This window comes from Pteronotus mesoamericanus, unplaced genomic scaffold (assembly GCF_021234165.1).
Source record: "Pteronotus mesoamericanus isolate MK-2021 breed Mesoamerican mustached bat unplaced genomic scaffold, CSHL_Meso_final contig_90, whole genome shotgun sequence".
In the NCBI taxonomy this organism is placed as follows: Eukaryota; Metazoa; Chordata; class Mammalia; order Chiroptera; family Mormoopidae; genus Pteronotus; species Pteronotus mesoamericanus.
In genome coordinates this window covers 40,723,021-40,736,827 of record NW_026555277.1, presented here as the reverse complement: position 1 = coordinate 40,736,827, position 13,807 = coordinate 40,723,021, and the positions used below count along the sequence as shown (strand labels likewise).

General features: G+C 49.8%; 1 protein-coding gene across 2 annotated transcripts in view; it reads left to right on the top strand.

The window, feature by feature from the left end:
- Positions 1–13,807, top strand: part of NAV2 (neuron navigator 2) — a 357,485-nt gene that overhangs the window by 286,872 nt on the left and 56,806 nt on the right. For both annotated transcript variants that reach the window (XM_054586002.1, XM_054586001.1), the window contains 3 exons: positions 2,323–2,461; positions 10,079–10,370; positions 11,107–11,809. In XM_054586002.1, coding sequence (XP_054441977.1) covers positions 2,323–2,461; positions 10,079–10,370; positions 11,107–11,809 — 1,134 coding nt within the window. The remainder of the gene's footprint in view (positions 1–2,322; positions 2,462–10,078; positions 10,371–11,106; positions 11,810–13,807) is intronic.

The following is a 13,807-nucleotide window of genomic DNA, read 5'->3' as shown; positions in this document are numbered from 1 at the left end:
GTTCTTTCAGCCTTGATTTCTTCATCTGTAAAGTGGGAAGGATAAGAACTACCATGCAGGAATGATACGAGGGTTGGAGACATGTATAATATATTTACAGTATCCAGCACAATGCCTGATGTAATGGCATGCACTTAGCTGCTGTCTCCAGGCAGGCCCCTGTGCATATTTGGAAGGTAGGGCAGACCTTTCTGTAGGGAAAAGCTAGAAAATTGTGTAAGTATATAGAACGAATCCAATGTGTAAGACCATGGAGTTCGGGGCACAGGGCGGTTAGGGTGGGATCGAGGGTTTGGAGCCAGATGGAGGCCGGGCCAAAGCAGTGGAATCACAGGAACGAAGTTTGCTAAGACCCTGGAGCCTGGGACCTTCTGGACCTGGTGACTTCATCCACAGTAAGCTCCCTTCTGAGCCCCTAGGCTTCCTGCCTTTATTCTCCCTGCTCGGGAACCAGTTAGACATTTCCCCTCATTTCTGTGGGACCCTCCAGGTGGACTTTTGGAAGCCAAAGAGCAGTGCTGAAGGGAAAGGTGATGAAAACAGGTTTTCACTAAGCCTTTGTCATCCTACCTGATCCGCAGAGCTCAGGCAGGCATCTTATAAGCACAAACTAGAACTTCTTTTGAGTTACTAGGGGGCGGGCCTCCTCCGCCCAGCATTTCTGCGGCATCAGACTGCCGTTTCACAGGCAAGACGGGGTGGAAGGCTGAGTGGCGGGGTGAAGCCATTAAGTCAATGCTTCGTTATCAGACAGCCCCAGGAGTAGAAACTGGCCTCCCCAGTCCCGCCGCGTGATGGGGAACCTGGTGCCTCGCCTTGCAAGCCTTGGCTTCCTCCTGGGAAGTGAGCCGTGTCGTGTCCCCATGTGCACCAAACGTGGACATAAAGAATGCCATCTGACATCACGGGAAAAAGGGTGACTCTAGAGTTATAATAGCTGGATCCAGATCCTGTTCCACCTCTTACTAGTGCTCTGGCCTTTCTAAGCCTCAGTTTCTCCACCTATACAATAGAAAAACAATAGTACTTAGCTGTTTCCTCTAGGTCAAGTAGAGCAGTGTTGGACGCTTAGTGTACGGCCCCATGAGTTTAAATCACCTGCTATGTACCTGCCACCTTGAAGCCAAACAAAGGAGAAAATGCAGCAGGCTTGATGGGGAGGGGGAGGGGTGGCACTGCACATAGAGAGACCAGGGAACAGAGCCTTTCTGAGGGGTGACACTTGAGGTGAGAAGGAGGCAGGGACAAGTATCCAGGAAGCGGGATAACTACTAGAAAGCCCCGTTGGCTTAGGAGGAACAGAAGCCCCTGTGACCGGAGCCAGTGACCCATGGAGAGGCTGGCGAGAGACGGGACTCAAGAGGGAGGCAAGAGGGAGGCGGATCAGAGGGTCCTGAGGGCCAGAGTAAGGAGTTCGGGTTTTAAGTACGCGAGAAACCACAGGAGGGTCTTAGCAGCGGAGCAGCAGGATCTGATTTGTGTTTCAGATAAGGCTGCTGTGGGGTGAATGGGCTGGTTTGGCAGTGGAGCCCGGAGCCCTGCTGACCTGCTGGCCATCACCCAAGCAGAGTTGATAGCAGCTTGAACTGGGGGGTGGCAGGTGCACGTTGGGACGCGTATTGCAAGTTGAGATGGCAGGACCAGGAGGTGGATTTAAATGTCTTGGTGGTGTTGGGAGATGGTAAGGAGGCAAAAGAAGAATCATTGCCCAGAGACTTAACTTGAGGGGATGGTGGGGAGGGGGTTTCACAGTGGATTTGAGAGCCGGGAAATGAAGCATTCTATTTTAGATGCATCCTTGGATATTGGTAGAGTTAGAGCTACCAATAGCGTTGGCAGGTCCCTGCTGCCTTTGCAGCTTTCATTTCCTTGGCATTTCATCCAGAAGTGGAGTCTAGCCCATTCGTACTGCACTGAGAATTCTCTCTCCTTACTGTGACCCCCAAGGAGGGTGCCGCTGCTGAATCTCTCTCTGCACCACTTGCAGCTCTCATCTCCAAAGGCACGGCTCCTGCTCAGCCGCGAGGCCTGGGAAGTACCCATGGACTTTATAAAGTCCCCGGGATGAAGTTGAGGATGAGAAGGATGGGATAGGAAGCAGGTAGTGTGGGAAGCACCGGGCCTTATGGGGAAGATCTGTATCAGCCCCTTGCCCCAGCTTCCAGTCCAAACAAGGATGACGGCGCCCGTGAGGATGCGTCATGTCAGTCTCGGGCTTCATGACACAGGGAGCCTCCAGGGATGGGGTGCATTTGTCTGTACCGTCAGCCTGAGCTGGCACTGCATGCGGTTCTGGTACTCAGGATGTGTTTGTCTTGGCAGCTGGGATGACAGCAGCTCCGTCAGCAGCGGGATCAGCGACACCATAGACAACCTCAGCACTGATGACATCAACACCAGCTCCTCTATCAGTTCCTATGCCAACACACCTGCCTCCTCTCGCAAAAACCTGGATGTACAGGTAAGGCACAGGGTCCGTCCCAGCTTCCGCCAAAGGCCCTGCCAGCAGAGAGCCTTGGGCTTGGGGGCCCAGGGGGCCGTTCGGGGCGAGCAGCATCCACAGGTCCATGAGGTGAGGCCCAGCCTCCTGCCTGCGGCCCATCCTTTTGTCCTCTGACCGTGGCCTCTGCCTGTAGGGAAAGGGGGTCAGGCAGCAGGGCCCTGGGAGTGGGAGTGGGGCAGCCTCGCCACCCTCCCTGGCGGCCTTGGTAAAATCATGTTCCCTTCCTGGGCCTCAGTTTCATAATTTTTTTTTTTAATGGGATGCTGGGCTCAGTTGGCCGTTCCTACCCTGGAGTGCGTGCCCCCCCCTTTGCCATCACGGGCACGTGGCTAATTCCTCAGGAGCGATGGGGTGGGGACAAAGATTGGGAGCCCTGGATGGGGAGACCAGTATGTCACATCCTCCTGACAATGTGTTTTATTTGGCCCATGGCGTGATTGTTCTTTTTAACTGGATTCCATGTCAAATTTTATAAATTGTATTATTTTACATGAAAATGAATTTCTGGTTTCTCTTGGGGGAAAAAACCCAGGAGATATTGTCTCCTTGAACCTACCTTCTCCAAATGTCAGCAGTCAGTGATGTCCAGGTGCTTGCCCCTTCGGACAGGGCCCCGTGCCTCAGGGTGCACAGCTGCCTTACGCTGGGACGCTTGAGTTTTCAACCCCTATTTTAAACTCTCAGATTTTATGTTTTGACTGTAGTGCTACATATTTTCTTTCAAAGGAGTTTCATGGGGGCCCATTCACTTGTCCTCGTGGCATTCCTTAGTGGTCGAAGGGAAAGGTTGGTTCTAATAGTAAACCCATTTTACTAGTGGAAAAGCCAAGTGCCACCCTTGTTACTAGTCCCCAGGTCGGGTCTGACCAGCACAAGGACTGTCAGCCATGGCCCTGACATATGTGGGCTGTCATCTTTTTTATGATGGGTCCCTCCCACCCATGGGAGCCCCTGCCGCAGGTGAACCCATGTGAAGGTCTGATCTGGACTAAGTCTCCCAGAGCAACTTTGTCCGCGGCAGACGGGGGAGCAGAACTGACACGACCCGCTTCGTTCACTCCCTTCCATGTCCACGCATTCCCTTCCACGTTCACTTTCTTTCCCGCTGTTTCTCAGTACAGATAGGAACTGCTTTGTAATCTCTTCGCTTTCAAAGGTTCCCTGTCTTGGAGGACAGGGCTAAGGCAAGGATGTGTCAGAGTGTGGCAGTAACTCTGTCCCGCAGAAATACGTGTTGCCTGACTAGTGGAATATACTAGGTGTTACCCCTGGGTTTGCCTAGGGTTCCTTGAGGTTTCATTTTAGCCAGAATTCCTAAGTATTGTTGGAGAGTGAGTATGGGTTGTGGTGGCGGTTGAGGGGGGTGGGGAACTACCCAAATGAAAGGGGCACAAAGATTGGGGGGGAAAGCTGATAATATTCTATATCTTGATTTCTGAGTGATAGTTCTGTATGTTAAATTGATGAAATTTATTCAAGCTATATACAATTGCGTACTTAGGTATGTGAATGTTATACCTCATTAAAAAGGTTTACAATAAGAAAGGAAAAAACCTAGGCCACACGGCCCCTGAGCGATCGCTGTTTCATTAGACACGAGTTAGAAACACTCAGGTAGCCTGTGCCACTACTACCTACCATTTGCCACATGTCTCGGCGTCCACCACTTCTCCTTTCCTTGTGGACTCTAATTCTTTTCCTGAGATTCATCCTAATGTCATAACATATGTAACAACTGGCTTCCATATGTTCTCAGATACTAAAATGGGGAGCCAAGGAATTGATCACCTGGTGTCTTTATTCAGGGGACAGGCAGGTTATTGGAGGCACTTGAGAGGGATGGAGGGAGGCATCAACAGATCAGTAAATCAATCATTTCTCTTTAGTTACCTGCCAGGTGTAGGTACAAAATAGCTCCTAAGATGCACATTGAGCCAACAAAACACTGTATTGGAATTGCCTGGTCTCTGTTCCCTCTTCACAAAGCCAGAGTTGGAATCTCTTTTCCACATCGATACAGAGTTAACATCTGGGGTAACATCAGAGTTAACAAATGATTTCCTGTCTTACACACTGGAGTTTCGTTTACACCACGGTCCCCTCCTCTTTGACCAGCTCTTTGCTTCCATCTAGCACAGGTCACATCAGAAAAGGTCCAGGAATACAACACAAACATGTCTTCTGATCACAATCAGAAAGTTAATTTCAAGGGACCTAAAGGGTTTAATATTCATTGCATTGTTTTTGCTGTAAGACTACCTGCATTTAAAATATTTAAATAAAATCTAAATAATATTGGAATAAAATGCAGACTTGCATCAGTAGTTTTTAAGATTTCCTATTTGAGATGGTTTCTTTAAATGGATTTTTAGTGGCATCCCTTTGTCGCTGTCCAGGGAGCATCTCCAAATATTTGACTCTGTGCAATGGCAGCCTCCCCCGCGCTGCCCCCCTCCCACCTCCCCTGTACCTCTCGGAGGAATGCTAAGGGCCATTACTCCACTATGATCGGCATCAGTCAATGGGAAGACGTGTGCGGCCACCCTTCCCCAGGGCTCACTCAGGTTGCATCACGTACTGGCTTCTCCTGGATGAACAGGCAGCACACAGTGTCCCAGGTGGGGCATGGAGAGGCAGGAAGAAGTGGCTCAGCCCGTCGCCAGGAAAACAGGTTGAGGACAGGTCACCTGCCTGGGTTTTCATATTTGAAAAGCGTCTGAGGAATAGTCAAAAGGAAGTGCTTCTAAGGAACAAGGAAGGTTAGGGTCTGGAAAGCCGAAGGAGTAGCCTCAATTAGCTGGTGGAAAGAGGAGGAGACGCCAAACGGAGGAGCGATCCTTGGGGGATGGACGTGGCCCCCACCCCCTGCCCGCCGTCTGTAAGTGACTGTCTTCCTCGCGGATGTCGAGGAGCCCTCGTTGAGGCAGACGTGCCCAGATTCGGCATCGGGCAGCCGGGCCCCCTGCTTCTCCACAGAGGGGCAGTCTCCTCTGCTTGAGGCATGACGGCCTCCTGACCGACTTGCCCCGGGAGAGCAGGTGAGCCCAGGTGGGCAGCCAGGCCAGGTCACCCTGTCGGGCCCAAGGTGTGGCCTCTGAAGTCAGGGTTCAGCTCCTCACTCTGTGGCGTCCTTGGGTAAGCTAATCAACCTCTCCAGGCCTCTGCCTGCTCGCCCATAAACTTACAGTAACGGGGTCTGTCTTGAAGGGTGAGTGTGGGGTTGCTGTGGAAATACTCTATCTGAACTCTCTCTTTCGGTGCCCAGCTCTTGGTAGTTGCTCTGGAGTGACCTTGTTTAGTTCCTAATTTCCTCTGGATTACTGTCCTTCTGCCTCTTCCTCCTCCAATCATGTCAGTGATTAAAATTGACTGTACCTAATAGATTTTGTTTGTCATTTCAAAGCAATTCACCTTCTATTTTGCAGCATTTTCTTTTGAGGACAGTGTCGTTGGTGGCAGGGGACTTTAACAAACATACATCTCTGCCCCACATATTTATCTATTTACTCTGTCCTTAGTCATCAAGTATTTCCTCTCAGTTCTCTGGAAGTTTCCATTCCAGGTGCCGAGACACAAAGAGGCATAATTCAAGATTTATTTGCACAGTGTGTAAAATTTTTAACAAAATATACAGGGTGAGGGAAGATAGATAATGCCATGTGCATTTATTCTTTGCTACTCAAGGAAATAAAATCCTGAATTCTCTGGCAAGGATTCCATGACCCCTGTGAGGCCATGAGTCTCTGGACATTCTCTGGATTTTGGTCTCGATGAAGGGATAGGGTTTGGTGTGGGGCCAGGAGGGGCACTGCTTCTGCCCATTTGCTTGGTTGCTGCTGCTTGTGACTTTAGGCAGGGTACTTTCGCTCTTTGCACCTGGTCTGTGAAATATGGTTGGTACGGGCTCAGCGGACTGAGTGAGCTAATAATGTATGCGGAGGGATGCAGAACCCCTCAAGAAGAGTGGCAGGTGATGATGATAGTGCTGGTCATTTTTCTGCTGTGACTGGGCTCAGACTTCAGCCAGATCAGCCTCTGGATCTGCAGGGGATGTGGGCGTGAAAAGGGCGCGCCCTTGACTTCCAGAGGCTTATGGCCCAATAGCGGGAAAGACAAGTACCCATTTCACACTAATGCAAGACAAAAATGGTATAAATGCTAAAGTGCTGGGGGTTTTCAGAGGTGAGAGGGTTTATTGAGTCCCTCCACGGATAGCTCATCGAGTGTACTCTCAAGCAGCTCTCTAGGACACCCATCTATTACCACCCCCGTTTGGTATACAAGATGATGATCTCGGCGAAGTTAAGCCACCCCTCCAGGGTCACACACACAGCAAAGGAGGGGCAGCACCCCGTACTTGATCTAACGTCTGCCAGACACCAGGCCCACGTTTTTCCCCCTACATCATGCCATGCGGCCCCTGAGGAACTGGGGCCTTCTGTCTTGAACTCTCCAGTCTTCCAGGCCCTCTCCTCTCTCCTGTATGGCTATTCCCCCACCTCTCTCGTGGATGTTGAATGAGTAGGTGGACTTCCAGGTCGGGGCAGTGGGAAAATCATTTCAAAATTATGTGCCGTATGAGATGGGAAGAGCTGACAGAGGCATCGAGGGCCAAGGGGAGGGTACAGCTCTGTGCAGCCTCATGTGGCTATCCTGCTGGCCTTGTGCTATAAGCCCGGGGAGCAGAGACGTGGGGACCTTTTCACCTTTTGATCCCTGGTGGTGCCCAAATGTTCTGGTGCATGGCTCCAGAAGGGTTTGCTGAAGAGACAGGAACGTAAAGCCAGGAATGTCCCAGGCAGGTGCGCACTGGGCAGGCTGCCGCCCTGGACCAAGTTGTGTGGGTGTAATGGTGGGGTCCTTGTTCTCTCCGGAGGGGGATGCAAGCCACAGTCCTGAGCCAGGGCCACGTGTGCTTCCTCTACCACTAGTAGAGTTGGGGCTCCAGGGGTCCCACCCCGAGGCTGGGCTGGAGCCGTGCTGGGGTTGGAGTTATGGAACAACCAGCCAGCCAACATGGAAGGAACATCTACTGGGTGCTGGGATTGTGTTGGGAGCCACTGTGCAGGCCAAAATGTCTCATTGTCCTTGGACTTATTCCCAGGAAGGCAGCATGGCATAAAGTGGATACAATGTGGGACCCCCCCCCCCCGGAACACTTGCATCTCCACTTCCTTACTCTGTGATCTTGGACACTTTTTTTCCCCACTCTGTATGCCTCAGTTTTCTCATGTAAAATTGAGATGATGAACTTCCTCAGAGAGGATTAAATTAAGTGGTAACAGGCAAAGCACTTTAGCCCAGTGCCTGACACATAGTAAGTACTTAATAAATTGTATGGTTACTGTTACTGCAATTAGCACCACTGCAATTGGGGGTTGGGGGCAAGGGGAACAAGGTATAGGAATGAATCAAAAGAATGTATGCAGTCCCCAGGGAGCGGTATGTGTTCAGTTTTCAGTACGTCTTAGAGTGCATTAGAAAGTGTTACAGTGTACTTGGACAACATACTAATGATTTGTACTTTGTTCTTGTTCACTGTGGTATCTCCAGCGCCCCAAAGCTTGCCTGGCAGATAGTGGCCCCTGATAGATGTTGGTTGGGTGATTGCTTCCTAAGCCACGCCCTTGCCCGCCTTTGGCCTTGGAGCAAGCTCTTCCCTAAACTCGTAATACGTTTCTTCTCATTCTTTACAGCGCTTCTCCAAAAAAGCCTCACCTCGCCACTGTCCCCACCCCCATCGTCACAATCTAACTTACGTCAATGCCTGTTTTTCTCTCCGGCTCCTTGTCCTTTTCCTTCTAACATTCCTATAATTCCCAATTATGTATTTGTATTTATTTATCCAATCTCTGCCTCTTTCACTGGATCGTAAACTCCAGGAGTGGTGGGAACCAATCTTACCTGCCGATCCCTAGGTCCCCCCGTGAGCCTCGCAAACAGCGGGCATTCAGGAAATCCTGCCCTGACCAGGGGTCGAACCAGCAACCATTCGCTTTGCGGGACAGCTCTCAACCAAATGAGCCACACCGGTTAGGGCAGGAGTGGGTAGCTTTTATGTCCACTTACCTGTAAAACTGAGGTGAAGGCAGTACTACTACCTACTCATTACCCTATGTGACTGGGTGGTGTCTGGGCCCGGATGGCATCCTTGTGTTAAATATGCTGTAGCTGGAAAAGCATGTGCCCATTTGTTCACTCACTCACTCACCAGGCCTTGCCGGAGCTCCTGCTCTGCACTCAGACGTAGGCAGTCCTTTTCCTGTGTCCCTCGCCACGCCTGAACAGTGGGCTTCCTATGGCTGGCAAGTGCTTTTGTCTCTCCACAACTCTGGTTGTGCCTAGTACCTGGCGGGAACTCAGTGTGTGTGTGAGGAACGGCCGAACAAATGCAGGCACTCGTGAGGTGGCGATCGTGGATGAGCGGGATTCCTGAGGTCGAAGGGGTTGAGAGAAGAACAGTCCATGGTGGCAACAGAGGAACAGCCGATCTTGGGCTGCTTGTCTGTGTTTAGGTTTTATCGCACGAAGCCAGGTACTTCGTGGAGGACGGTGTTCATACTACTCTTGGATAACAGGCGTTAGGCCAGATTCTGGCCAGGCGATCATTTTGATTTCCTACCCTGCTGATGATGGCCACTCTAGGTAGTTAAGTAAGGGACTTACATCTTAGTACAGCCACTCTGAAACATTGCCGACCTCCCTTCCCCATTCTCTGCATGGCTTCTCTGCCCCCCTGGCATCTCCTTGGGCTCCCCCTCCCACCGCCCCCCGCCTTAGGGAGGCCCCCGAGGCATTCTGGTTAGCTTCTGCCTTTTCACTGCAGCAAATCATTAACATCACACTTCTGTCCCCTCCTGGGTTCCATGGCCAGCAGGTCAGGGCTCTTCCAAAGAAAGCTGGCTAATTATATGCCTCCTCTGAACAAAATCCCACAAGAGGAGCAAAGCAGTGCGGCACATAAACAGTGCTGGGGTAGGAGCAGGCACCCGCTGGCTTTTCGCATGGGGGGAAGTGGCTTTTGAGGATGTGTGTTCCTCTCAGCCCCTCTCTCTCCCTGAGAGTGGAACTAGCAGCCACCCCCACTTGCTCACTCACTGGCTCCCAGTGTTAGACCGTGCCGCTGCGCTAGATCCTAAGATCTTGCTGCCAGTGGAGTGATAGGGAGACGGAAGAACAAAGGAAGAGGGGCGGGAGGCTGGATGCTGGCTAGAGATCAGGCTGCCTGAGTTAGAAGGGGTTTGTCGCCAAGTGGTAGAGAGTTGGTGGCTGAATTCTTGCCACATCTCCCGTCTACTCACGGTTCTCCATGGGGCTCCTTCCCTCTTTTTCCTCTGGCCCCTTTTACTCTTCTCCCTTACTCCCTTCAAGGACACAGTTATATTCTTTACTTTCCTTGGACCCACAAAATCAGGCTTTCTGATAGTATAACCAGAGTACAAAGGCCTGAATGTTTTCAAGTAATTAGTTATCGTTTCTCTCTTAATTCGTCCAGTGTATTGGCATTTTGGCTCTGTGGTGGGGGTCTCCCTAACCTGGAGTTTGGGAGGGGCTCATTCCCGGTCTCACCCACAGACGGATGCGGAGAAGCACTCCCAGGTGGAGAGGAATTCCCTCTGGTCGGGCGATGATGTCAAGAAGTCCGACGGAGGGTCAGACAGCGGCATAAAGATGGAGCCGGGGTCGAAGTGGAGGCGGAATCCCTCGGACGTGTCTGATGAGTCCGACAAAAGCACATCGGGCAAGAAGAACCCCGTCATCTCCCAGACAGGCTCATGGCGACGAGGCATGACCGCTCAGGTGGGCATTACTGTGCCGAGGACGAAGCCGGCTGCCCCGGCGGGCACACTGAAGGCCCCAGGAACAGGTGAGAGGCAATGCCGTCTTACATCCACAGGTGTCAGTTTCAAAAGCAAAACCATAGTCTCTAGCAAGGAATTGGGTTTTTTTGGCGGGGGGCGGGGGGTAAGTCCTGTAAGTACTCGGGTATTTGTTCTTAGGGTGTAGACTCTGCTAATAACCAGCTTTCAGAGAAGTTCGCATCTTCCTTTTTCCATGTGGAAATATTTGTGAAAGTTTTTAAAGCCTGAAGACGGTCCCTGCTGAGGCCGTATTAAACCGGGGTAACCGTGTGCTGGGTAAGAGCTGACTCTCGAGGAAATGTGTTTATAAGCTGTTGGTACGTCGAGTTGATGTTGTCTGTGATTCAGGAATGTGTGTAAACAGGGGAAGTGTTTTTGCAGGAAGTCATGGGTTCCCCCTGTAAATGTTAGGAACGTCTTTTCAATGGACAGAGGGAGAAAGTTCAGTAAAAGTCAGATCTCTTCCCCAGACATGTCAGTGATTGGCTGGCTTTGCTTTATTCTGGGTAAATTTAGACTGCTTTGCAAATGAGTAAAATCATTGACATCTAAAAGGCTCACAGTGACAGTAGTAGGCTAGATTGTCTTTATGAAAAGCTCTTTCCTCTGCCTCCCAAGGGTCCTGCTCTCCCCACGGAGAATGTGAACCAGTTCTTGGGAGGAGGGGAGGATTTTAAACAGACTGAACTGGATGAGCTGGCTTCTTGGTTTGCAGGTTAACCATGCCCATTTCTCTCTTAGGGAAAACCGACGACGCAAAGGTGTCCGAGAAAGGGAGACTGTCCCCCAAAGCCTCCCAGGTGAAGCGCTCGCCCTCAGACGCAGGCCGCAGCAGTGGTGACGAGTCCAAAAAGCCCCTCCCCGGCAGCTCCCGGACGCCCACGGCCAATGCCAACAGCTTCGGGTTCAAGAAGCAGAGTGGCTCGGCGGCCGGCCTGGCCATGATCACAGCCAGTGGGGCCACTGTCACCAGCAGGTCAGCCACACTGGGCAAAATCCCAAAGTCGTCTGCGCTCGTCGGTCGCTCCACTGGTCGGAAGACGAGCATGGACGGGGCTCAGAATCAGGACGATGGGTACCTGTCTCTCAGCTCCCGGACCAACCTGCAGTACCGGAGTTTGCCACGGCCCAGTAAGTCCACCAGCCGCAATGGGGCTGGGAACAGATCTAGTACTAGCAGCATAGATTCCAACATCAGCAGCAAGTCAGCAGGCCTACCGGTGCCCAAGCTGAGGGAGCCTTCCAAAACGGCCCTCGGGAGCTCTCTGCCAGGCCTGGTCAACCAGACAGATAAGGAGAAAGGCATCTCGTCGGACAACGAGAGCGTGGCTTCCTGTAACTCCGTGAAGGTGAACCCGGCAGCCCAGCCTGTGTCCAGTGCGGCTCAGGCCTCTCTCCAGCCAGGGGCCAAGTACCCCGATGTGGCCTCCCCCACGCTCCGCAGGTAAGCGGGTAAATGGCACTGAGCAGAACCAGAATATAAGGAATAGTGTCCTGGATTATTAGTAATTTCCTGTGTCTTAGCTAAAGCAGCCTTTGTTTTCTCCCCTTTAGTCCTGGGATAATGTGGTTTGGTCAGATGCTGGCAGCAATTTTGCAGTCACCTCATTATTTTTCCATGTTAGGATGAAAATCGTAAGCCTCTGTAATCAGTCATCCTGAGTACAAATGTCGGGTTCACCTTAATTAGCCACCATGTAGACTTTCTTAAGTTATGTCTCAGTTTTCTCATCTGTAAAATGGGGATACGGCTCCCTACCTGAGAGTTTCTGTGAAGATTAATCTGTGAAGCTATGTCTGGCCCTTAGTAAGTAGTCAGTAACAGTTAGCTACCATCCAGAGCTGGATAGGTAGCTCAGGGAAAGCAGACAATTTTTTTTCTTGTTTTGTTAATTCTATGGCTGCAATTCCTCAACATTATGCTAGACAGTGATCTTGGCCAGAACCTCTTATCAGAGAGTCCAGTATTCTCTGCATACTTATTTATAACTACATGCATAATTACAAATTAGTCTCTGAAATGTTAGCTTCCTTTAAAAAAAAATGCTCTTAAAGCAGAATTGTTTCTGAAAAAGAGAAATTGATTTGCTATTACCTTTAAAAAAGCATTTTCTCACATTTCCATACTGGGTGGAAATTTTTGGATGAAAATATTATTTTCTGTTTTTTCTTAAACTTCCTTTTAAATTTCTACAGCTTTTGCCTGTTTGTAGTATCTCATTATAATATCCATATCCACTGGACCATTCTCAAACTGCTTGTGCACAGGACAGAGCTTATTCTAGCTTTTCAGGAAATTTCTTGTCATAGGAAAGAGTAAGTCCAAGGATAGCAAACCACACAGAGAAAAAAATAAAAATTATGTGCACATGTACATATTTGGGGATGAATCGGAATGTTTGAAGAGACTTCAGAAGAAGCATTCCACATGAAAGGTGTAATGAAGCAGTTCACTGTTCTTTGTCTAGACTTGATTATTAGAATTTCAGTAATAATTATTTTTTCAGGAGAAGGTCCTATTGGGCTGTTCTTTGTTGTTTTACCAGATTGCCTTGTAAATGAGAATTTTCTCCGCTTCTTGCCTCAAGTATTACATGTAATATTCACTCTTTGGTATTATAGATTTCCTTCAGAACTACAAAGGCATTTTATTAGACCCTTAGGCTAGTGTAATAGAATACTTGAAAATGCACACGTTTTCTTCGGTTCTACATTGAACACCTTTCACACAATTCCTGACGATTACATTTTTACTAAATGGTTAAGGTGTTTTTATAATGCTTTAGTGTGGAGAAGATAGATCTTAGGTGAAGTGTGATAACTCTCAACAAAATAGGTGGGTGTTTTCTGTGTCTTTACACTTAGCAGGATTAGGAGCAATGAGTAAAAGTGAAGAAGATGGATCAGATTTTGGTTTTCTAATTGAAAGTGCTAGGCACTGGGGTGAGTTACCCCTTGAAGTAGTGAGGTCCTCAGTACTGGAGGGGTGTAAGTGTTCTAAAGCCAAAATCCAATAATCGGTGTTTCATCCTCTGATTGTCACCAGGCAAAAGAGTTTCTCATCTGTCACCAAATATTGTAATGAGGACTGATTATGTGGTCGGTTGGTTGGTTGGTTGTCTTTTACAATAAGTGAGATTTGTAAGGACTGTTTGGAGAAGACAGATCAAACACACCACCAAGCAACTTGGGGAAAGGTCACCTGCCTATCAGTGTTTTCGCCACTTTGCAGAGATACCCGTCCACCAGAGTTTCAGTGAACGGAATTACTCGCATTACTAGAACAGGTGCTGCCCCTGACTGTAAGACAGTCCAGCCGCGCGACCAGTATCCTTTTGCCAATGGAAGAGGGAGGCGTTTGTGCCATTTCCTGGATTATGACAGCATGCTTTTTGGTCATGAGCACAGGGGATGACATGGAATGGCATTTCTGTGTCTCTGT